The sequence below is a fragment of the Chaetomium strumarium genome, assembly GCF_033439665.1.
Source record: "Chaetomium strumarium strain CBS 333.67 chromosome Unknown B0T15scaffold_3, whole genome shotgun sequence".
NCBI lineage: Eukaryota > Fungi > Ascomycota > Sordariomycetes > Sordariales > Chaetomiaceae > Chaetomium > Chaetomium strumarium.
This window is the reverse complement of record NW_026944431.1, coordinates 2,380,601-2,403,950: the sequence shown is the minus strand read 5'-3', so window position 1 is coordinate 2,403,950 and position 23,350 is coordinate 2,380,601. Positions and strand designations below refer to the sequence as shown.

Sequence of the window (23,350 nt, the reverse complement as noted above, 5' to 3'; positions counted from 1 at the left end):
GCACGCCGACTCGATGTCTCAGAAGCGCTGCAGGGAAACAATGTCGGCACCCGAGCGCATCCCTCCGTCCCCGGACCTCCAACCATCGAAGCGCGCGCGCCAATCATCTCCCGATAAAGATTCTCCAACATCGTTACCGTCTGCCGGAGCAACCACTCCGACCGGCGAGCATCTCCATGAAGGCTTGCTGCTAGGCCACAGCGGCACTAGTGGTGCAGCGGGGAGGATCGGGCAGAGCAGCAGCTTCCGCAACGTAAGCGCTTGCAACCGGTGCCGGTTGCGCAAGAACCGTTGCGACCAGAGGCTGCCGAGCTGCGCGAGCTGCGAGAAGGCCAGTGTCGCCTGTGTTGGGTACGACCCCATCACCAAGAGGGAGATACCGAGGAGTTATATCTTCTATCTCGAGAAGCGGGTTGAGCAGCTCGAGGGGCTCCTCACGGCCAACAACGTCGCCTTCCCCCCGGCACAGAACCTTGACTACTGCTCCAAGTCGGGCCATGGGTCGAGCAGCAGTGTCCGGTCGCCCACGGAGGCTGGGCAGTCGGCCTACTCGGAAGGAACCGAGGGCGCAAGTGGCGGTGGGGGAGAGACGGTAGCGGTGATGTCGGGACTAGATTGCAGAGGAGAGCTTCGAGAAGCGGCGCTTACGGCGATTCGGGTGTGTCCAACAATCGCTACCTCGGGTCGACATCGGGGATATCCTTCGCACGCGTGGTCTTTGCCGCGCTGCAGTCGTCCGTCTCGGACCAGAAGTCAAATTCGGACAAGGGAGGCGTGCGACCATCCAAGCCCGCCCCCAGCGCTAATGGCGCGGCCGCGGGCCCCGGCACGTCGATGCGGGATTCCTTCTTTGGCTTGCACACCAGGCCAACCATCCACCCGGCAACCTTTCCTGATCAGGCGCTCGGGCTGAGGCTGGCCAGACTGTACTTTGAGCATGCTAACCCCCAGATCCCCATCCTACACAAGGGCGAGTTTATGGAAATGTTCGAACGAGCGTACGCCGACGAAGGCCGAGCGCGGGGCCCTCGGGAGCTGTATGTGCTCAATATGGTATTTGCAATCGGGGCCGGCATCATCGTGGGCGACTCCAAGGGCGAACCGACCCCTGCCGATGCCACCGACCCTCCCGGGTCGCGGCAGTGTCAGCCAGAAGAGTACCACGCCAGCGCCATTCTCCATCTTGAGGCTTGTCTGGGGAGCGGCAGTAGTCTGAAGGACTTGCAGGCGGTGCTGCTCCTCGCGAACTTCGCACTGCTCAGACCTGTGCCTCCTGGGCTGTGGTACATCATCGGCGTGGCAGTCAGGCTGGCCATCGATCTGGGGCTGCACTACGAGGACGGTAAGGACCTGGAATCTGGCCTGGGTGACCCGCCACCACCGCAGAAGGAGGCGGCGGCGGCGGCGGCCAGGGAGAGAGGGAGGCGGGAATATGTGCGCGATCTCAAGCGGCGCCTCTGGTGGTGCACCTATTCGCTTGACCGCCTGGTCAGCATCTGCGTCAGCCGCCCCTTTGGCGTCTCCGACCAGGTCATCACGACCGAGTTTCCGTCCCTCCTGGAGGATCGATACATCACGCCCGATGGCATCGTGCAGCCGCCGCAAGAGATGCTGCGGCCGACCTACAAGCTGGTCGCGCACCACTACTTCCGCCTGAGACTCCTTCAGTCCGAGATCCTCCAGGTCTTGCAGTTCCGGCAGGCCCAGAGCGCTCGGGCGAGCGGGCAGAACGTACTGAACCCGTACATGCATACGGACCTTCCCTCGCCTTTCCTGTCCAAGTTCGACTCGTTCCGGTCGTGGCGGATCGACATTGACAAGAGGTTGTGGGAGTGGAAGAACTCGGCGCCGGAAAAGCATGAGACAGGCGTAGCCTTCTCTACCGAGTTCCTCGACCTGAACTATTGGCAGGCCGTCATTATGCTCTACAGGCAGAGCTTGAGCGTGCCGACGGTATTCGAGGGCGAGTATGACCCGTCAAGGGAGGTGAACAGCCCGGCCGTGTACAACGCAGAGCTTCGTGAGGACGAAGACCGCGTCTATCTCAAGGTTGCCGAGGCCGGCCAGAGGATCATGCGGCTGTATCGTCAGCTGCATGTGGTGGGCTTGGTCAACCACACCTACCTGACCACGCACCATCTATTCGTGGCCGGAATCTCCTATCTCTACGCCATCTGGCATTCTCCCATCGTCAGAAGCCGACTGGTAGGCCACCCGACACCCCTTTGTACTTCCACCGATCGGGGGTTGCTGCTAACTCATAACCGCAGACCATGGATGAAGTGGACTTCACTGTCCTTGCGGCAACCTCTGTCTTCAGGGATTTCATAGACAAGTGCCCGCCTGCGGAGGCATGCCGAGACGCGTTCGAAAGAACGGTCAAGGCCACGCTCAGAATGGTCAACGCTTCCGGTGGCTTCGGCCAGCAGTACCAGTCCGGGCAGCTCAACAACGGGTCTTCTAGCTCCAGAAATAGCCTCGACCCCAGCCGACTCGAGTGGAGCTCGAGGAGCGACAGCGCATCTATGTCGGGCAAGCCCCAGCACAAACGCCACCGCCTCCCGAAATCCATGGACCTAACCTCGGCGGGCGCCTCAGATGTGTACTCCGACAGTGCCTCGCTGCTATCCGCCGTCCAGCTCGGCGCGCAATACCGTCTCCCTGGTGCTTCCGCCGTCAAGCCGGAGCCAGACGGCCTGTCACTGATGCGCAATCTACACGATCTGGCGCGCAGCAACGGTAGCTCCGCCGACAGAAACAACCCTGTCACTCCGGAAGCGCAGCAGCAGCAGAGCTCTCCCATTGCAAGCATGGCCTCACCAACAGTAGCCCAACAGCAACAGCGGCAGCGGCAGCGACAACAACAACAACAAAACCTCAGCCCGGGCTCACTATCGTTCAGTGAGCTGCAGGGCATGGAATTCCTGCAGAGCCTGGATCCCTCCGCCGCCACCAACAGCAGCAACAACAACAACGCTGGAGCTGCCACAGGGACGGACGGTGTCGACTTCAGTGGATTAGCCGATATCCAGATGGACCTGGGCTTCGGGCTTGGATGGGACGGCTCAGATGGCCAGCAGCTGGACCTATTTGACGGGTTTTTCTTTGGTGGCGGGATCCAGCCGCCGCAGCAACGGCAGCAAGGGAGTGGTGATGGAGGAGAGGGAGCGTTTGGTCAGGAGGATGCGGGGATCTGATGATGATGATGATAATGAGGTTTGATGATGACGAGCACAACTGACGTGGGTGGATGGCATGGCTCCGGGGGTGTGGCTGAGTTGGTCTGGGTTCTGGTTCGAGACTCTGGCGCATACTCGGAGTGCCATGGGGGCTCTGCAAGCAGTGTTGGGTTGAGGGGATCCGACGGACGTGGAGAATAAGTGGCGTTTCGGTTGAGATCTTCGCCGGTCCGGGCTTCATTTCTATTCTCCTTGGATGGTGCTTATGAATGGCATGATTGAGCCTCGTGAGGCAGTGGTTCGAGAGGTGGCGGGATGTGATAGCGCTCAGCTGGTTCTCGAACTCCCAGATTCATATGACGGATGAGTGGGTCTTGGGCCATCTAACGCGCCGTTCCGGACGCCTAAAGCAGAAGCATGGCATGCTCAAACAAGCTGTGGTGCTTCATTTTCGATGTACATGTACATAGACATATCTCTCTTCCTCTGTATATACATAGAATAATACCCTAGAAATGACAATGCCATGGCGTTTCGGACGAATAGGTTCGGCCTGGGGTCTTGTGTAATCCTATCGAGAAACTTGACATAGGGCGCACGTAAGGAGTAAAGATGACGCAACACAGAAATTCCCGCCTGAAGCATACAGTACGGTGAGGTCTGATATTGGTATCTCATTATTTTTGTTCGGTGTTGGACGACCTCGAGAAACTTGCTCACAGGTCTAACCTGAAATCTAACAGAACGATTGCGTCCAGCTGCGCACTCGTAGCCCTCGCTATGCCAGATTAAGAACTGATTTCCTGCATACCGAGAAGATAGAGGATAAGAAAGAAAAAGAAAAAGAAAAATAGATAGACGTGGAGTTGGGAATCATTCTTTTTCCCGACCATTACATCATACATCACAACTCCAACCCCCAGCCCCCTCCTAGTTATTTACTGTCGTGGACCTTCTCAATGTCATCCCCACTGCCGTTAGCGGTAGGAACCCTCGTGTTGTTCTCGACGGTCGGCAGGCCCTGGTCCTCATCACTGTCCTCGGCCAGCTCTTCGAGCGTCTTGCGCTTCGTCTCCTTGATCAGCGCAGTGGTGCCGACGCCGAGCAGCATAAACAGGGCATAGATCTCAAGGACATGGTCCATCCACGGATTCGCGTTTGCCTTGGTGGCGCCGCGAGTGCGCAGCGGAGCGATGGCGCCCTGGCCGATAATGGAGCCGATCTTACCCGAGGCGGCCGAGATGCCGTGGGAGGTAGAGCGGTAACGCGTAGGGAAGCACTCGCCGGGCACGATGAAGGTTGTGGCGTTGGGGCCGAAGTTGAAGAAGAATTGGGCGAGCACGAATATGGCGAGCAGGCCGTTGGGCGAGATGTGGAAGTAGGCGAAGCCCATGACGATGAAGAGGATGGTCAGGATGCCGAAACCCATGAACTGGATCGGCTTGCGGCCGATCCGGTCGACGGTGAAGACAGTCACCCAGTACCCTGGCACGGCACCCGCCAACACGATGATAAGGTTTCCGACGGCCGTGTTGTACAGGATTTCGTACGTGCTCTTGGCGCCCTTGGTCGAGTAGCCGATGACCTCGAGGATGACGGCGTTGTTGAGCGAGACACCGTAATAGGCGATATCAAGGAAGCACCAAGACAGGGCGGTACTGAGGGGCGGGGGAGAGATATGTGTCAGTCGAGAGGTGCTGATGAATATTCAAGTTGTGTGCGCGAGATGGACTTACCCAGCCAAGAGCATGGCATTCTTGCGCTTGGAATAATGACGGAAGAAGTCGCCCCAGCTGGCCTTCGGCGTGCTCATCTGCTCGAGGGCCTGCTTCTGGGCGGCGGCGCGCGAAACCTCGTCGGTGACGCCAGAAGACTTGCCTTTCAGATAGGCCATAGCATCGCCCTCGGCCTTCTCGACGTCGAGCTTGACATCGAAAGTGTAGCGCGGGGTCTCGGGGATGGTCAGGCGGTAGTAGAGCGCGATGCAGCCGGGGACAGCGCCGAAACCGATCAGGGTCCTCCACATCTTGTCGACGGCCTCGGCGCAGCCACCGGTGCAGTTGGCGAGCTTGGTGGAACCTTCCAGCGAGGACTTGAAGCCAAGGGTTAGGAAGAGCATGACGAATGCAGCGCAAAGCTGACCGAGGCCCTGCATGGCAAACACAGCGGCCATCATGGCACCTCTCCACTTTGTCGTGGCGAACTCTGAAGTGATGATGCTCGAGAGCGGGTAGTCGCCGCCGATGCCGACTCCCTGGAGGACACGCCAGAAGATGATGACACCGACAATGTTCATCGAGGGGGAGTTTGACGACAAGGCCTGGGCGAGGGTGGCGAAGATGATCACAATGAGCTCGAGACCGTACATGCGCTTCCGGCCGACGACGTCAGCGAGGGCTCCGAAGCCGAGCTGGCCGATGACGGTGCCCGCCGAGGTCGCGAGCTTGATGGCCGTGTCGGAGCTGGTGGGCATCTGGCCAACGCCGGGGTAGTAGACGACGCCAAGCATCAGCGTCAGGAGCGAGACAGTGAAGATATCGTAGGAATCCGTGAAGAAGCCGACACCAGCGACGACAATGGCGCGGACGTGGTACCAGCCGAACGGAGCGCGGTCGACCTCGGCGAGGGCGAGACGTCTCCGCTCGTTGACATCTTGGACGTGAGCGAAATCGTTGTGGAAGTTGTGATAGGCATTGTTGCCACCCGACGTCTTCGTTGTGGCCGCCATGGCTAAGGTAGCCTGTGTGTGTGGTGAAGGAGACGGAAGGGAGAGAGTAGAGATAGGAAGGGAAGCGGCAGGATGGATAGATCGCAAATGATCTACCCGAGGCTGACCGGGTCGCGGAGTCCGTTGATAAATGACTGGAGGGACGGGAAGACGGAAGCGAAACAATTCGGTCGAGGGTCAGCCCAAGATTATATTAGGAGTGCAGTTGCATGTTTGCCATTTGCCTTCAGCCGAAGGCACGGAGCAGTCGACGAATCCTGCTCGCGTGCCTGCCGCACCTTCAGTCTGCGGTTGGTCCAATACATGGGATGCAGGGTCATGCAAGGCCGAGCTAGTGGCCTTTTCCTCTCCTCATGCCCAACAATGCTAGACAAATCCACCCCACCCTCGGTGGCCGTTCCCGTTTCCTGGGCCCCTGGGAATGCAAAGATATCGCACGTGGCGAAGCAACACGGCATCACCACACGCATCTTCCTGCGCGTAGAAGCTAATAGAGCGGAAAGTTCGGCAGCAATCAGCCGCGAGCTGTGCCTTGAAATTACAGATTCTTCAGACTGATCGCAGGTTTAAAAAGGTCTTTTCGTCTACCGCACCGGGGATCATATTCACGGAGGCATGCCTGTACTGCCCCGCCATCACCCGTCTGGGCGCCCATCTCTGGGCATATCTGGGCATCGACCAGGCTGCTGCACCGCAGAACATTTCCGGTATATTCATGCGTTAGTGAGCGGACGTAAAGCTGAGGCCCCGAATGGAAGGCTGCTTGATGGTTGAAACACTCGGCGGGAATGTTGCCATCGCAGTCTCCAGAGCCGATTTCCAAATCTGCCTCTCGGTCACCGCCCCTGGCAACCTGGGCTCGGCAGCCAGTAAGACAGAGAATTCGAGGCAGCTCGATAAATTGAGGGTTGCTTGCAAGTTCTCGAGCGACGTAAAAGGCAGCAATGGACCAATCGCCTCGCCGGTATGCTTCCAGAAGCGGCAAGTCGCGTCTAGTGGGGACACCCACCCCGTATATCCGCCCGGGACCCGCCCGGCAAGGGTAGTGGAGATCGTGTGCATGCTCGGGACAGGGTTTTGCCCCACGAATGATAATCGCCGTCCGACCACGTTGCGGGATGGCGGGCTCTCATTTGTCGGAGGTTTCCGTTCAATTCTCCACCCGAGAGAACTTCACATGCAGCCAAGTTGAGCAATGGTCTGGAAGACTCGGCCCTATTTGCGCGGACAGTTCTGGCGCAGAAGCTTCTTCACAACCCGCGTGGGTAAGTCGTCGCTCGGGCCACTTGGCAAGACTTGGCCATCTCTGGGCATACATCGCCAAGTCTCTTGTCCCGTCGGGATCATTATGTATGATGCTAAGATGGAGTCCCTTACAGAAACTTGTCAGTCTGCCTTTATAAGAGGAAAAGGACGGCATGTTTCCCGTATCATTTGGAGGTCGTGAGAGGCAGTGTCGACCTTGCCGCAAACAGATAGACGACCGACAGGAACGCCCCAGCCAATGGAAAGCCAAGGTCGACGCACGAGCTGCCAGTGCGGTGGCACGCTTGCACATGGCGGCCGTGTCAAATCGCGGGCATGTAACTGGTTTCGAAGCTGACACCATACGTCTTCTGATTTCGAGAAACTATTGATTTTGCTGCTTTTCTGGTCGTCGGTTTGTTGAAACGAGAGGCGTGCGCTATAATGAAAAGAGAAGGAATTGAGAAGCCAGTGTCGCACCGCTGCGCCAGTTAAGCTTTATTGCTTGTCGTGTCCCGTGGCTTGTCGTGCTTGGCTCGCATTAGGTCATTGGAATGCCACCGGACACACAGCCGCCGCCGTAGCGGGAAACAGAGCACGCGAGTTCTTTCCGGAGCTGTACTGGCTCTTGCAGCAGACCACCTCTTCAGTTCAGATTGGCTTGACTGCGCTAGACTTCGACTATTCTGTCATCCTCGTCGCTCTCGGCCGCCGCTTCCGCCTCAGGTTCTGCTTCATCTCGCATCAGCACTTGCACTAACCGCTCACAGGCTTCGCGGACACCCTCGTCGTCGACACGCAGATGCGTCTCTCGAATGATCGGATACACATTGACACGCCTCATCAGATCTCTCCCTACCCTCGTGGTCGTCAAAAGCGTCAGCGTCTCGACGTGTGTCTGCACGATGCTGGGATCTGGATCCCTCTGCTTGTCGGGAGGCAGCAACTGCAGTTCCGGAAGCATCTCCATCGTTTCTTCTACATCGTATTCCTCATTCCCGGTGATCGGCAACAGAATGTAAGGCAGGATGTTGACTTGGCCTTCGTCGAGGAAAGCCGGGTGTGCCGGTACGTCGAACGCCACATTCTTGATGGTGCTCGCCACTCCCTTCCTTCTGATATCCGACTTATGCTCCGTGAACACTCTGAGTTTGTTCAGCGGAACGTCGCCGTCGTAATCTTGCTTTGTGAGGAAGAACTGTCGTATTTCAGCGTGCTTCGAGAGGTCCGCAAAGACATAGGCAAGATAGTCGAAGTTGGCGTGTTCGTTATACGTGCCATCGGCCCCTTTCACGAAAAGATCGAGGAGCTGGTTGAGTACCAGCTCGTTCGACTGCAGCTCCTTGGGAGGATCCTGTTTGCGAGCTGCAATACTCTTCAAACCGTCCCATTTTGCCATATTTGCAAGGAGCATAGCCAGCACATTGGCATTAGGTTCCGCCGGGACCTGGAATCGGGGCCCATATCCCCTGGTCAGCGTCGTTCCCATGGTCGTTTGGGGCGGAGCGGCCGTGGTTCGACCAACATACATACAACGAGATAACTAAGGAGGGTACCGAGGAATCTGTCGTCGGTTGCTACATATTCAAGGATCTTCGAATCTGCCGTGAGATTGACCAGAATCGTCAAAGCGTGTTCTGCTATGGTCTACCACAACCGCTCAGCAATAGGCCTGGATCTACGAGGTGACGTGGAGGTCTCACTGGATGATCATTGATCAAAAACTTGAGATGCTTAACAGGAAGCAGCTCCTCGCTTTTGAAAATAGAGGGCTGTGATGTTGAATACGGCACCAGATTCTCAGTGGCCAGTTTGCGAATTTGGGGGTTTGGGTGGCCGATGAACCCCACAAGCTGCAGACATGCTATGGTGTCAGCTCATGTAAGGTAGTCTCTGGAGCCTGGTCAAGGCGATGCGTTTACCTCTTCAAGTTCTGTGGGCATGATTTCTATTGACGTTGGTAAGAGTTAGGTATTGACATATGGGAAACAGTATTGGTAACTGAACTCCTTGTTGTCGCACACAGCTGCAAATTTCAACTTGCAACTTGATTGACAGATCGAGTTCCTGTGGGAGCTCCGCGGGGCAACGAGGGGCATTCTGTTATCGATAAGTCAAGTCTGACGTATCGCAGCTGAGCGCACTTCCCGATAAGGGACCACCACTCCCCGGTTGATTATATTTCCGTTTATCAGCCGGGGTCCAGCCAATTGATTTCCTTGCGCGCCCGTAGCAGACCCCACACTTGGCGACTAGGTTTTGTGTGAAGTGAACGAAAAATTCCAGACAACTCAGGCCTGAAGATAGCCTACGCCAAAGCGGTCTGGCACATCTGGCAGACGACAATTCGGGAAAAAGAAAAAAGATCCAGCGGACGGACTACACCACTACACGATGCCGAAAGCCACAACAGCGAGCTTGTCTCAAAAGAGACGCCACAATCCTCTCGAAGATGACCTCCTTGCAACTGGGCTCCTTAAGAACAGGGAAGGAAGGCCTTCGAAACGGGCGGACAGGAAGCAGGCTGAAGAGCAGGCCTATGTCGACGCCAAGGCTTCCCGCAAGATCCTGGCCATGAGCCGCGACCTCATAGATGAGGAGGGACTTCAGTCTGGCCCCCGCACGAAAGATCCATCTGGCCCATCAGCCTTCGATTTTGACCCGTCTCGGCTGGAGGACGGTAGCGACCAGGAGGAGCAGGAATTTGCCAACGAAGAGGCGTGGGGGGATGAAGAGGATGTTGTTGAGGAGATTGAGATCGATGCGGCCGACCTCGAGACATTCAACAAGTTCATTACGCCCACAATGAACGACGATCCCCTACTGACAAACGGCTGGGACGGGAAGCCAAGTGATCATGCAGAGGACCAGAGTGCGGCAGGGACGAATCTGGCCGACCTCATCCTGGCCAAGATTGCGGAGAAGGAGGCTACGCAAGGCGGACGGCAGGAGCAGCACAACCCGGTTGAGGAGGACTATGAATTACCACCAAAGGTTATCGAAGTCTATACCAAGTGCGTCTGGGATCTACTACGGCGAAGAACAGGAGATCTTGGTATACTGACATGACACTAGGATTGGGCTCATCCTTGCGCGGTACAAGTCTGGTCCCTTGCCAAAACCGTTCAAGATCTTGCCACAAATACCACATTGGGAAGATATTCTCCAAATCACGCGCCCAGACTTATGGTACAACATGCGGAGCACTTGCACATTCGAGAGAGAGAGCGAGAGAGAGCGTAGCTGACTAGAGGCTTTCAGGACTCCAAATGCTTGCTACGCTGCGACAAGAATCTTTGTCTCCGCCAAACCACTGGTCGTCCAGCGCTTCATGGAGATGGTCATTCTGGAGCGCGTCCGCGAAGATATCTACGAGAACAAGAAACTCAATGTTCATTTGTTCAACTGTTTGAAGAGGGGCCTGTTCAAGCCGGCCGGCTTCTTCAAGGGTTAGTCCGCTCAACGGAGCTTGGCATATTATGTTGCTAACTGAGACTGTCCTCTTCAGGTTTCCTGTTCCCGTTGGCAGCATCTGGTAAGCCGCTCCAGTCTCCATCATGGGATTTGTACCGCAGTGCTAACGCTTGTCCAAGGCACTTGCACATTGCGAGAAGCACAAATCATCTCCGCTGTACTGGCTCGAGTGTCTATCCCTGTGCTTCATTCAGCCGCAGCCATCAAGACGCTGTGTGATATTGCTGCAGAGCAGGCCTCGCAGCAATCAGAGTGCGTCAGCGCGACAAACTATATGCTCAAGGTCCTTCTGGAGAAGCGATATGCTTTACGTACGTCCATTCTGATTTGGCCGTCTTCCTGTCTGGTCCACCGGAGCTAACACGGATTCGACAGCGTGGCAATGCGTGGACTCTCTTGTCTTCCATTTCCTCCGGTATGCAGCTTCTGCCAGAGATGGAGATGCTGCCCCCAAGGCCCTGCCCGTCATCTTTCACCAGTGCATGCTTGTGTTCGCGCAACGATATCGCAATGATAGTGAGTGACCTTCTAAGGGGAGTCGGTGCTACTGTCGGTAATGCTCACATTATTCCCTACAGTCACTGAAGATCAGAGAGAGGCGCTCTTAGACCTTTTGCTAAACCATGGCCACGAGAAAATTGCCCCTGAGATCAGGCGAGAGCTCCTCGCCGGGCGAGGAAGGGGTGTCCCGGCTGAGCAACCAGGGCCAGCATTTGACGGCGACGACACAATGCTGGTCGACTCATGAGACTCGTTATTTGGCATGTGCATTTGTTTGCGCTTGCTCTGCCATCGGCGGAGAAGCCAAATAGGTCATCTCATTCTCCTAAACACCCTTTCTCTCCGCGTGGGGTGGGTTGTTCAGCTGGCGCGCTTGTCCGGCAAAGCGATCACTATGTCGACTTTGGATTGGGTGGCATTGTCACTTCACCGGCTCGATGTCTCACGTTGAACGAGTGTCCGGGCCCCGGGTGACCATGGTCGCGAGGTCGAAATTCAAAGAAGATGACGGATGGGGCCCACGACCCCACGAGACAATGTGGAACCAGAAAACGAGAATCTCCAGACCGAACTTGAGTGTTCGAGGAGGCTCTGGATGGATACTGAGCTGTTTAGGGGGTGGTTGTCTAGGTCCGCTGGAGGGGTCCCGCTGTTATAGACAGCCGGTGTCGATGTACCTATGTACAGCTTGGGCCGCCATGTCAGCCCCTAGACGATTTCGTGTTTACTCCGTTGAGACTAGATGATTCTCCCACTTACCATACCACCTGGAAGTGAGCGACTTTATGACGACCATTAGTATGTCGAATGCCTTTTTAGAAGTGTGCCTTCCTAGCAACGGTGACTTCTATTCAGCAGTCCACAGCCGAGGGTGTCAGATATCCTATGTTGTGATGTGGCCGAGTCGCCTGCGGGAAGCTACGCAAATATTACACTTCGTGGTTATCCTTGGGAGTCTAGACTTCATGTTACCTACCTAGTGAAGAGCAACAATAGAGTGCCTTTACAGCTAGCAATAGCACACGAGCACAAATAACGTCAACTCACATGGTAAGCTCCAAACCGCCCCACAACAAAGACTACCTCAGTTACGTCACTCACGTTACTTTCGACACAGAAGTCGGTACATCAACTGTTCTACACGAATCCAGCTTTTGTGTTCTGGCAATGGGTTCGTCTTGGTTGTCACAAACCGTCAAGAAGTAACGACGTTGCTAAAGAGAACTATTACTCCAACCAGAAGATTTTGCCCCTGCTTGATAGTAGGTACCTATCCATAATAGTGCCTAGAGGCTAGCAGCCTACTCGTAGATTGAATCACTGAAGTCGGAAATACCTTATCGAGTCGTCAAAAGTAAGGCAGGCACCTAGGTGCAGTAAGGAAAACGAGATGGTCCGAGCGTCTTCGTCCTCTCAACTCAGCCTTCCGGAGCGCGGCGAAAAAGTGGGCCTCTGCATCTGCAGCCTTGAGCCATCGAACGCGACTCCGATCACCATCGTCGACCGAGCCGAGACGCCTGCACTCTGCACCACCCTGCACCCTGCCTCCCGCGCCATCGAGTCTAACTTGAGATAGGGGGCACTGAGTTGTCGCACACGCATCGTGGAAGCGAATACATATGGCGTCGACCGATGATCCGCTCTTGCTGCTGCGGCAGGCCATCGCGGCGGGCAGCAAGATCATCCCAACCGCGTCCGCCGACTCGTCGGAAGAAGCGCCGCTATCCAAGGCCACTCATCTCGTCTTCACCCAACCGACCCGTATCGCAATGCCAATTGATACGCCGACGCGCTTTACGTCGACCGAAGGTAAAGCTGTCGACGTGCGTTCCATCTACTTTGCGTGGCTGAACCGCGACTTCGCCATTCCCGAGTACAATGCCGTTGCCACCAAACTTAATGAGGAGATGGCTGGCTCCACAGCCGTGCACATGTTTGCCTTCGTCGAGCGTCTCGTGCTGTTTACCTTCCTGGAGGGCGCCCAAGAGGAGAGCGAGTTCATCAAGCCTCTGCCCGGCGATAAGGGTGCTGCGACAGGGGCCGGTGCTGCTGCGACAGTGAAGGCTGCGCCAGCCGTGCCAGGTCGCGCAGGACGCGGGACGCTAGATCCCCGCCTGGCGCAGATTTACAATGGGGAGCGTCGCATGGGAGACCGGAATACCGTCCTCAGGGGGATCAAGCCAACTGTGAGTCGTCATCCACCACCCCCTCCCCTCGTTGACTGTATGGCCTAACCCTCGAACCCCAAGGACTTCTCCCACGTGCGCAAGCTCGCTGCGCCCTTCATGGCGCGCAAACCAGGTGGCCCTCCCTTCGCCGCCGGCGCCGGCAGCGGCGCGCCCCTTGCGCTCAACCAAAAGCCGGCTCGCCGACCCGACCCCATCATCCTCCTCTCGCCCTCGGCCTCCTCCCTCCTGCGCATGTCCAACGCCAAGGCCTTCCTCGAGGGCGGCCGCTACACGCCCCCGGATCACAACTCGACCTCCACAATGCTGCATATCTCCCGCACGCTCAAGGACATCGACCCGTCGCGACCCATGCGCTTCATCCTGGTCGAGGGCCCGGAGCAGTTCAAGCCAGAATACTGGAACCGCGTGGTGGCAGTTTTCACGACGGGGCAGGCGTGGCAGTTCAAGAACTACCGGTGGAGCAACCCCAACGAGCTATTCAAGCATGTGCTGGGCGTCTACCTGGGTTGGCGGGGGGAGCAGCTGCCCGAGGCGGTCCGTGGGTTCGGGCATAAGGTGCTCGCGTGCTCGGTCGAGAAGTGGAGGGATCCCGGGCAGCCCGGGGCCGAGACTAGTCGGTGGCGGGACAGGGAGGTGGTCGAGGCCATCTGGAAGGGGATCGAGGCGAATATGCGGGCCAAGGGATGGCGTAAAGATGCTGCGCCGAGCTCAATCTGAGACCTGGGTATTGTATACCCGATAAAAATAATCAATCTGTATCACATAGGGGCACAAGCTTGACGTTTCTGGGGGACGGCGTTTCTGACGGGTTATTACATACAGGTGGGAGATCAGGAGTTCGGGGTATGAACAGCCTGGCGTGCGAAACAACGGGACTTTGGAGACAATGATATCTCATGGTATCCTTGAAATCCCTCTCTTTCCAAATCCGAAACGCCAGAGGATGTGCTTCCCGAGCTTACGTGCAACTCTGCACACCTGCACACGCCCATAACAAGTGGTATCATATTCCATGTCCTCAACTCCAAGCGCCTCGAAAACAACGGTCAATCAGAACACAGTATCATCCCTGCCACAAATACCAACGCAGCAATCAACAGCCCCTTGCCATCCTCCTTCGATCGCTGCCTCCCATCCCTGTGCCAGTACCGGTACCGACCGCCACGCACGTCCCTGCTCCTGCTCCTGCTCCTGCTCCTGCTCCTGCTCCTGCTCCAACGCCGAGTCCGGCGGTCCCTGCGAGCCTGGTCGCGGCTCCGGTATCTCCCCCGCTTATGGTCGTGGCTGTGCTCGCGGATTCGCCCGTCCGGGTAGACGGTGTATTCCTCCGGCCCGCTGTCCATGGAAACCCGGCGTCGGGAGGGGGATCGGGTGCGGGCGAGCTCCCCTGTCCTTGAGGGAGGACAGTGGTGGTGGTCGTGGGGCACGAGGGCTTTGTTGTTGCCGTTGCCGTTGCCGGTGCTGTAGGTCGACAAGGAACATGCTGACGCGCATGACGGGGAGCGGGAGGGTGGCCGGCGCCGGGCGGTCTGGTACCGACCATCCCCGCGCGGGGTACTACATGTACATGGAGACTGGTGACGCTGCGAGCGGGAGCGGGCTCTAGCGTCTCCGCAGTGTTGGCGCTGGCGGTGGTGACCGTGGTCGCAGCGACCGTTGTGTGAGTCCAAGTCGGAAACGACGGATTGGGGCATTGTTCCGTTCCCGGAGCGGTCGTTGCTTGCGTCGGGTTCTAGACTGCTTCCGCGTTTCAGGATCAACCCTGCGCGGCATCTACCGTGGGCATAGGGTAGCCTGGGAGCTTATCTGCTCGGCATTTGATAATAAGGCGAAGAGCGAAGTCGAATCTGGGGAGGTGAATATGTGACGCCTGATTACTTTACACTAGATTCGATTGCGTCGATTCTGTCATGGTGCACTCGCCACCTGCGCAGGACAGAGTAGTAAGATAAGGAGTACTTTATGTGTTTGTTAGCCAGTCGTCACCGGCTGAGCCGCAGAGCTTGAAACCAACCTACCGCAACGGCGCCACATGGGCGATCGACAACCGCCATTGGCTGCTTCAGGATAGAGCTCGGGCCATATAGTGTATCCGTAGTAAGGTTGTGTATGTACGAGCTGCCGGGTCGTTGATGACTTGCTCTGTTAACAACTGCATGCGAGCAATGGCTAAACTCTGGGACCGCTTGCTGGTGGACAATTACTTGGTAGAGTGGACGCCATTATATCGGGTCCATGCCTCGCACAAAACTCAGATTCTGCGATTCAGGCATAGCCGGAATGGAACAGAGCATGAAAATGTTGGCAGCATCCGCTGTGTATCCATTATGCTTACAATACAATACATATAGTACATACCTACTGTCAGACGTCTACTGGGGAGATCGGAATGAGTCACGGTCTACTGTGTTAGTCGCCTGAAGAACAGGTAGCCCACCCACCGGTCCCCTTCATTGGGCTACACAATGACTCCGGCTGCGCATCACCAACTCGTCGGGGAAGAGGTCGACCTCCCCGGACACCAAAGCGTCGTTATGGGACGGTCACTGCCACCGCCGTAAGCTGTTGTCGCCCGGGATTGTAAACCACCGCCCGAACGTCTCCGTAGACAGATCGAGAACGCCAAGGCCATCCGAGACCTGTAGTCCAGTCAGTGAGTAAATAGCGTACGAAGGGATACTGCAGGGTGCCTCCACTGAGGATGGCGTCCAGCGAAACGAGTTGGGCCCATTCCCATTCCCTTGGCACCGCACAGTCAACCATCTTCGAATTGTAGCGGTGAGTCGGCGGTCAGGCGAACGCGAAAGGAGTTGTAGAGGAACGAGAACAACATCCATCCACCCAGCTCCCCTAGTCAGTTGTCATCAATTTGTCAAGACTCAAGACCCTGGATGAAATCGGCCATCGTGAAACGACAAACAGCCGAACCGCCGCCTTCTCATCAACCTGAGGACCGGGATGTGGGCGGCCGGGGTAGGTAGATTCCTTCTAGAAGCCTCGGAGCTCGCGGAAAGGAGGATCAGCTGCTGTGGAGAGCATCGTGTGTGCCAGGATGGTGTTTGACTTCAGGGTTCGATCTCTGACAAAAAAGCAGCCTCGTGGAATGCGTGGCACGACCGTTAGCGGTGCGGGACCCGCCTGCGTCCGTCATTTCGCTTATTGCTGCTAGTACTAGTATTTGCGACGCAGCGTTTGTGACATGTTCCTGTCGTGTGCCCTCAACGGTCCAGTGCGACGCATAAACGGTGACGCTGAGAGCACCTCATCATGCAGAGTGTTCCACCGCTTTGTGTCTTTACATAGATAGGTATTGCTCGCGCATCCGTCTCACGAGATCCGCGTTGTGACCGGGAATGGCGACTGGCTGGTTGATGTGCTGGAGCTGCGGCAAGGGAGCGCCCGGCCTTTTATGCCATGTGCCGTGATGGAATCTCGGATTACTGGGGTCAATACTGATTAGCAGCTCGCGTTATCTTCCATTAGCACTACACGTGTAGGTAGGTACTAGTATGTATTATATCCGTAAGGCAAGAGACTGCAGTAAGGCCTTGCAAGTTCTAGAGATGTGCTTCGCAGCAATAGGTGTTATGGTACCCGGTTACGTACTCCGTAACCCACAAGGTAACGTACACTAGTTTAGTCTCGTCTATTTCTGGGCACCGTTTCACGTAGAAACCGTACGGATATTCCGACCACCAATGCATGCGACATCCGACCATTATGCACGGATTACTGTATGCATGTAAGCAGAACGTCTGGGCCCTCCTGATCAGGAATTCCTGCGCACCCCACTCCACTGCTCAGGTTCCGGAGCTTCTGCCTTGCGGCGGCTGCCGCTAACCACGTGGCCTGCCCCACCTCCCAAGCTTTTCCCTCCTTTTCTTCCTCGGAAGGATGAAAATGCTGGTTCACGTGGCTTATTTCCCGGCCGGGGCCGATTGTACCAGTACATACCCCAGGTACAATACGGCTCAAGTTGCCCGACAAATTTTGCACTTCTGGATCTCCCGTCGGAACCCTCCAACCCGGAGGTTCCTTTATTAGCCATTGGGTGCGACTTGCTCGCCGCTGCAGCCGTAAGTTCTGTGTTTCTGCCTGGCTTTGCTCATACCTGATTCTACGTAACGTTCATGTTCCCTCAGCATTCTCCGGTGTGGTTTCCAATCTCCCGGGAGGTTAGGTACCGTAGTCACTGTGTTGGTACAAGAACTTACCTGAAAGCTGAGATATATGTACTTACCCCTTAGACCTTAACAGTGCAAGTTGTATTGTAGAAGTTACGGGCGGAAGGGGCCAATTGAATGCTACTCTCTGGTGGGATGAAGGCAAGCTTGCGGGGCTTGGCCACACCCAGTCTGATCGGTGAGTTGAAGGTGGTGGCGTTGAAGTACCAACTTCGAAGCACGAGCTACCCAGATGGATTATGTATGAAAAGATGAGGAATATCCGTACGATATATGTATATAAGCTATGTACGGAATACTCCTTGGTAATATATAGCGCATCGCATGATTCTTATGTAACTTCCCCAGGCACGACAACTTCGTGTTGATTATCATCCACAGTGATTAGACCAGGGAAGAAATAAGCAGACTACGCAATAAACACGGACACGCCGACGACGAGGGGCTTGCCGGCGTCATTGCACCACAACGGCGTGGATTGCAGTATATACTATATGTAGATCTACCTGGACAAAACAACTGGGCGACACCTACCAAGGAGTGCCGTAACTTTTCGCTCATTTATAATTTTGTGGGTTTGTGCAGTCAAAGCCGTATTCCGGGGAACACTCGTTAGGATGGCCACCTAGTCTCCGGCAACTAGGTACTGCCTTTTGCTATTTCTGGTTTGAAGGGCCAAACGCGCCATCTCGTCATTGTCAACTGCCTATTGTGTACTAGGAGTGGAAAGTGGTGACCAGTCTCGTTCTGAACGAGGGCTGCAGATGGTGAAACATCAAACCCGAGCGCCGGGAGTTCCTACGGATGGGACTCGGTGTATTGTACAAAGACTTCTACCATTGGATCCAATAAGGGTGGTGTAAGACAGCGATATCTCCAGGCTGTGTCCCTCTCTGACCCTTTGAGCTTAGCTAACGTTATTAGACACACTTATTAGATCCTTGAGCGATCTTACCCGCAAACTATGCTGCTTTCCGACATCGCGATTTGTGGCTGCCAGACACTGCGGGTACTACTAGTAGTACCTGATATTGGCTATTGACACTTTTCTCAGTTGTCCACCGGGCTCATACAGGATATATCATCTGCCACGTTATTCCGATATTCATAAGTAGGTAGTCTGTCTAGTCCTCCCATCTGCCGACAATGCTTTTGACAGATATACAAGAACTATTACTTTTCCTATGATGACCTTTAGTCAGGCTTCCATAGTTGGTATGTACAAGAAGAAGCAACTCTGCACCTGCCAGTAAGTGTAACAGGTGTAGGGCCCAAACTTACCCCGCCTCGAGCCCCCCCCCCCCCCCCGCCCTGATATTCTCGGTGTCAAGTTGTTATTTCCATCTGCTGTCTACATACGAGTACAAGATACCATACTTTGCATAAGGTGATTGAGTGGATCGAAGGCTTGAAGCCCTTGCCAGGTGTGGGGCTCCGGTGCCGACATCACAAGCCGGTCCGATGGTCGGACTTATCTGCGCGGATCGCGGATGTCCACAGCGGCACAATACATGGAATCACTGACCGTGGGACTAGCTGTGGTGTTTGGCGCGGGGAGTGTGCGTCGAGCTCCATCATAGACGGATTTTAGTGCTATGTAGAGGCGGGCTGTGCCGATTCTTCACAAGCTCTGAAAAAAGTCTATTCCTAACATGCTCACAACCCACCAAGTTATCGTATTTGGTCTGGAAACAAACGTACGAGTTTGGTTGTCGCCAACCAAGTGGTGAGGGGCAGGCGGTGGGTAAAAGTGAAGACTACACCCCACTTATGTGAGACGAGTCAAGCAAGTTCCTGGAAAGGGAGTGACATGAGCCATGCCTTTTTCCACCTGGTTCACGGTAGCATTTTAGTCCCACAAATTCGTATGTACATGTACACGGTACGAGAGGAGTGTTACCTAGACTGAGTGAAATGCAAGCACGGACCCTTGGAAATCCCAACTCGCAGTCTCGCACAGCCTGAGATGCTGCATGGAACAGCGTGGCTGCAGGGCCTCCGCTCAAAGCAGGTGAGACCTCGTGGATTAATCCCTGAAGCCACGCGCAGATCTTGCTGTGAAACTTTTGTCGCGTCGAGAGACAGGAACTTTTTCTTTCACTCTGTACGGAGTATGATTCTTTACCACCCACCAAGCGGAACTCGCCAGCAAATTTCGAAGCGGCTCCACCAGGCTGTTGGAGCACTTTCACCGCTTGACCGCCGTTCTCTTTCTTCCCCTCGCTGGGGTCAACATTATCTTTATGCCTCCTCACATGTCCTAGGCAAATTGCCAACTACCGGCCGTCTTCTTTTCCCGATGGTGAATCTCACTGCACCGGCTAGCTCCTGTTCATGAGATGCTTATCTTCCTGGTAGGTTCTTATTAGGTACACTGTTGTGGTTCGACTATGACCTTATTATCCCCACCCTGCGTCTATGTAGTATTGTACATATAGTGCCTATTCTATTCATGTAAGTAATACACAGGGGTAGTTTATAGTACATACAATACCTCGGCTTGCTGACCATTAAATAACGTGGCCTGAGCACTGACCACGTGGATGGCACAACACAAACCTCACAAACCTATCATCCGTTATGGTTGTTTCTGCCGCTAACTCCGGCCGAGCTTGTACTGTAACTATGGTATTACAAGGTGAGACGCCGATCGCAACCATCTCGTAAGGTCCCGTACACGATTTCATGACCACCTCACCTCGCGTTCCGAGATGTTCACGTGTTATGGTTTTCTTTTTATCTAACGCGCATGGTATGCTTCCCAGTCCTCACAGTGAAATTCACCCCCCTTCTCCCATTGAACTGTAGTGTACTCTCTCACAAATCGCGATAGAAAACGGAGAAACGTGCAGAATAGCCTGGTGGAACCGTGACTGGTGCTCTGTGGAGCAGTTCATGTTGCGGTCTGCAGAAGAATGAGGGGCCTTGCAGGTGGTAACTGGTACGGTCACTCACGCTCTCTTACGAAGGTTTTAAGAATACGTCGATCTCCGGCGTCAGATAAAACATCAGAACTCACTTCCCGTATTGCCTACCCTTCGAGTGATGAAGGTACCTAGTAGTCTCCTGGTCTACAAACGATTCTACTGTGTACATACAATCCCAGCCGAACAGAACAAGAGCGTTGCCGGACAGCCAGACGCCAAGCGCCAAGCAGCATGGGCGGGCAGTTTCCGCCGTGTGATCCACAGCTCACCCATCAGATTTGCTGGGGTACCTGTACCTGTACAAAGCCACAAGGATTGCCATGCGCTGGGTCCCCACACACCACGCTGCACCTGGCCTGCAGTTCATTGTTCGCTCCCCTCGCAGCCGTCCGGGCCCGCTCCACGTTTTTGCTCGCTGTTATGCCGGGCGTCCCTCTTATATTTGAACCGACGCTGCCCAGTTTCGGCGCCGCACACGAACGCAACCCGTCCCCCATCATATTCTACTGGCGCCCAGTTCTTAGTCGCTGGTTGTTAGATGGCCGCGACGTCCAATTCGTCCCAATCATCTCCAATTTCTGAAGTAACACCGAGCCCTCATCCTGTCCGAGAGCCTATCAACGCCGCCTCCCGCAACCGATCGCCGTCGAATCCCTCCTGGGCTGCCTCTCGCGTTGACCATTCCTCCACCTCCACCTCCAGCAGCACCCACCGTCCACATCACTTGAGCCACCAGTCAATCAGCTCGCAGCGGACCGGTGGCTTTTTAGCATTTGTTGACAGGACTATCGCCGGTATCACTGAACCACGGGTCCGGCCGCGCCAATCGCTGAGCCGCATTTCGACCGGGCCCGAGTTGCTCGCCGGCGCCCAATCCAGCCCGGACGGGGGATTCCGCACCGCCAGGCCGACCTCCAAGTACGCTCCGTCTACGAGGCTGACGCTCGTCGAAGGCAAGCAGCCAAGCCCGACTCTACTTGTCGGCAATCCTCCTTCTCAACCATACAGCGAGACGGACCCCTCTCTTCCCGAGCCGACCCGCCTTCCTGGCCTTGACAACAAGATGCATCAAACATCGTCGCGGCTATTACGCATGACGGACGATGATCGTCCGTTCACCAGGGTAAGTGCTTGTGATAGAGCCCCGGGTTCGGCGGACGTTGGCATGGACACGGTCGATTTATGCTGTCATGTGGAATCGCGACGCTGACCCGAAGACTTGCCACCAGGATTTCAAGGACCTCTTCTCGACCCTGATAGTCAGCCTTTTGCCACTGTCAGCGCATCGGGTGCGGCTTACCAAGGTGGAACATACATTTCTTTCCGAGGATGCCATCAACAACCTGGGCTCGCTCAAATTCTCCCAGTCAAACCGGATGCCAGACCCGAAGGACCCATCAAGGATTGTAACGACTACTACGACGACAACCTTTTCGATGGCTAAGGACATGGCGCGCTCAATCTGCCAGCGGTTTCTCGAGGCAAGATTCATCGAGTCCGCAGATGGGAGGTATCAGCAGGTATACACAATGAAGGGGTCGGTCTGGCAGCTGACCCCCAAGGGCATCTGTATCCTGGACCGCTTTTGTTCCCGAAACGGCATTCAGCAGAAGCAAGTTGCCGAGCTCGTCGGCACGGCTATGCCGCAGCTGGTGACCCTGGAGCGGGACGGACAAACGGATAAGCTGGTAACAGACCGGGGCACGATCGAGGTCATCTTTCGGAGGTTTATCGGCGCGAATGGCCCCAACATCAAGTCGAGCGTGAACTCGGCTGATTCAGACTCGCTGAGCGATTACAAGGACGGTCTTACTGGGGTCAAGATGGCGCAGGAACGCAAAATCGGCGGCAAGACGTACAAAGAGACGTTCACCGGAAAAGCAGCGACGGACTGGCTGATGGATTGCTGCACTACGGTCGACAGGAGGGAAACAATCGAAATTGCCTCGCTCTTTGTGGAATACGATCTCATACAAGCCGTGCAACAGGATCGGAATTACATGGCCGCAAACCCGGCCCACAATCTCTTCCAGCCCACCAAGCACGCAATCTACCAGGTGACGGCGAAGGGTCACGAGCTCCTCAACCCCAGCACCCGAGGACGTGCGTCGGAGAGCGAGGGCCTCTCGGCTACGCGAGCTGGCGGCATAGCCCGGGACTCCAACACACAGCGGCTGGACAAGATTCTGAACGATCCTGCCTTGAGGTTGCTCTTCCGCGAGAACCTCCGCGAGACTCATTGCGAAGAGAACCTGTCCTTCTATCTTGACGTGGACGACTTCGTCCGGCAATGCAGGCAAGCGATCAGGAGCGTGCAGAAGGGTTCCAACAGTGCCGTGTCGCTTGATGGGATCAAGGAGATCATGGCCCAGGCATATGGAATCTACAACGCGTTCTTGGCGCCTGGTTTGCCCTGCGAGCTGAACATCGATCACCAGCTGCGGAACAACCTCGCGACGCGGATGACCAAGGCGGTAGGACAGGATGTTGCCATGATCGACACCCTTCACGAAGTTACAGCTCTCTTTGAGGACGCGCAGAATGCCGTCTTCAAGCTGATGGCGAGTGTAAGCCGACCTCTGATCGAGTGGATCCTTGTTGTAGACACAAGCCGCTGACGTACGAACAGGATTCGGTCCCGAAGTTCCTGCGCAGTCCCAAGTATGAGCAGACGCTCAAGAACTACGACTTTGACGCCATCACGACGACTCAGTCCCAAACCCGCGTTCCCGAGCGCAGCCAGAGCAGGTCTAACCGCAAATGACTGGCTAGGGTACCGTCGATAAGACGGCTGTGGGCCAGTCGACCTTTCGAGGAGCTGCGACCTGCACAGAGCAGGCGAATTGTTCTATGATGCTTGGCCGTTGCGTTGGTTCCAATAGCATCAACGTTCTGTTTTGCACTGTCATCGGGGCCCGGGGTG

At 55.7% G+C, this 23,350-nt stretch overlaps 7 protein-coding genes across 7 annotated transcripts; 4 read left to right on the top strand and 3 right to left on the bottom strand.

Annotated features, from left to right (window-relative positions):
- Positions 1 to 40: 40 nt before the first annotated feature.
- Positions 41 to 3,512, top strand: B0T15DRAFT_553386 (fungal-specific transcription factor domain-containing protein; the record flags this gene model as incomplete). The annotated part of the gene is made up of 3 exons (XM_062870316.1): positions 41 to 592; positions 622 to 2,205; positions 2,271 to 3,512. 3 exons carry the CDS (start codon positions 41 to 43, stop codon positions 3,195 to 3,197), a joined length of 3,063 nt encoding a protein of 1,020 aa, XP_062722813.1. The 3' UTR covers positions 3,198 to 3,512.
- Positions 3,513 to 3,985: 473 nt separating this feature from the next.
- B0T15DRAFT_162212 (major facilitator superfamily domain-containing protein) lies at positions 3,986 to 6,129 on the bottom strand. The gene is made up of 2 exons (XM_062862122.1): positions 4,916 to 6,129; positions 3,986 to 4,837 (listed from the first exon to the last, which is right to left on the bottom strand). The coding sequence occupies exons 1-2, from the start codon at positions 5,905 to 5,907 to the stop codon at positions 4,114 to 4,116; spliced, it is 1,716 nt and encodes a 571-aa protein (XP_062722812.1). The 5' UTR covers positions 5,908 to 6,129; the 3' UTR covers positions 3,986 to 4,113.
- Positions 6,130 to 7,822: 1,693 nt separating this feature from the next.
- B0T15DRAFT_395987 (uncharacterized protein) lies at positions 7,823 to 9,095 on the bottom strand (the record flags this gene model as incomplete). The annotated part of the gene is made up of 4 exons (XM_062864807.1): positions 7,823 to 8,599; positions 8,686 to 8,799; positions 8,856 to 9,005; positions 9,075 to 9,095. The coding sequence occupies 4 exons, from the start codon at positions 9,093 to 9,095 to the stop codon at positions 7,823 to 7,825; spliced, it is 1,062 nt and encodes a 353-aa protein (XP_062722811.1).
- A 262-nt stretch (positions 9,096 to 9,357) lies between these two features.
- B0T15DRAFT_162065 (Bystin-domain-containing protein) lies at positions 9,358 to 11,469 on the top strand. Its single transcript, XM_062862118.1, has 7 exons — positions 9,358 to 10,166; positions 10,228 to 10,341; positions 10,414 to 10,601; positions 10,661 to 10,687; positions 10,746 to 10,937; positions 11,002 to 11,142; positions 11,205 to 11,469. The coding sequence occupies exons 1-7, from the start codon at positions 9,547 to 9,549 to the stop codon at positions 11,372 to 11,374; spliced, it is 1,452 nt and encodes a 483-aa protein (XP_062722810.1). The 5' UTR covers positions 9,358 to 9,546; the 3' UTR covers positions 11,375 to 11,469.
- Positions 11,470 to 12,564: 1,095 nt separating this feature from the next.
- Positions 12,565 to 14,198, top strand: B0T15DRAFT_162067 (RNA pol II accessory factor, Cdc73 family-domain-containing protein). The gene is made up of 2 exons (XM_062862119.1): positions 12,565 to 13,313; positions 13,377 to 14,198. Exons 1-2 carry the CDS (start codon positions 12,747 to 12,749, stop codon positions 14,031 to 14,033), a joined length of 1,224 nt encoding a protein of 407 aa, XP_062722809.1. The 5' UTR covers positions 12,565 to 12,746; the 3' UTR covers positions 14,034 to 14,198.
- On the bottom strand, positions 14,198 to 15,464 carry B0T15DRAFT_162104 (uncharacterized protein). Its single transcript, XM_062862120.1, has 2 exons — positions 15,335 to 15,464; positions 14,198 to 15,274 (listed from the first exon to the last, which is right to left on the bottom strand). The coding sequence occupies exon 2, from the start codon at positions 15,008 to 15,010 to the stop codon at positions 14,363 to 14,365; it is 648 nt and encodes a 215-aa protein (XP_062722808.1). The 5' UTR covers positions 15,011 to 15,274; positions 15,335 to 15,464; the 3' UTR covers positions 14,198 to 14,362.
- A 5,501-nt stretch (positions 15,465 to 20,965) lies between these two features.
- On the top strand, positions 20,966 to 23,191 carry B0T15DRAFT_510347 (regulator of G protein signaling domain-containing protein; the record flags this gene model as incomplete). The annotated part of the gene is made up of 3 exons (XM_062867848.1): positions 20,966 to 21,550; positions 21,657 to 22,994; positions 23,057 to 23,191. 3 exons carry the CDS (start codon positions 20,966 to 20,968, stop codon positions 23,189 to 23,191), a joined length of 2,058 nt encoding a protein of 685 aa, XP_062722807.1.
- Between the last annotated feature and the right edge of the window lie 159 nt (positions 23,192 to 23,350).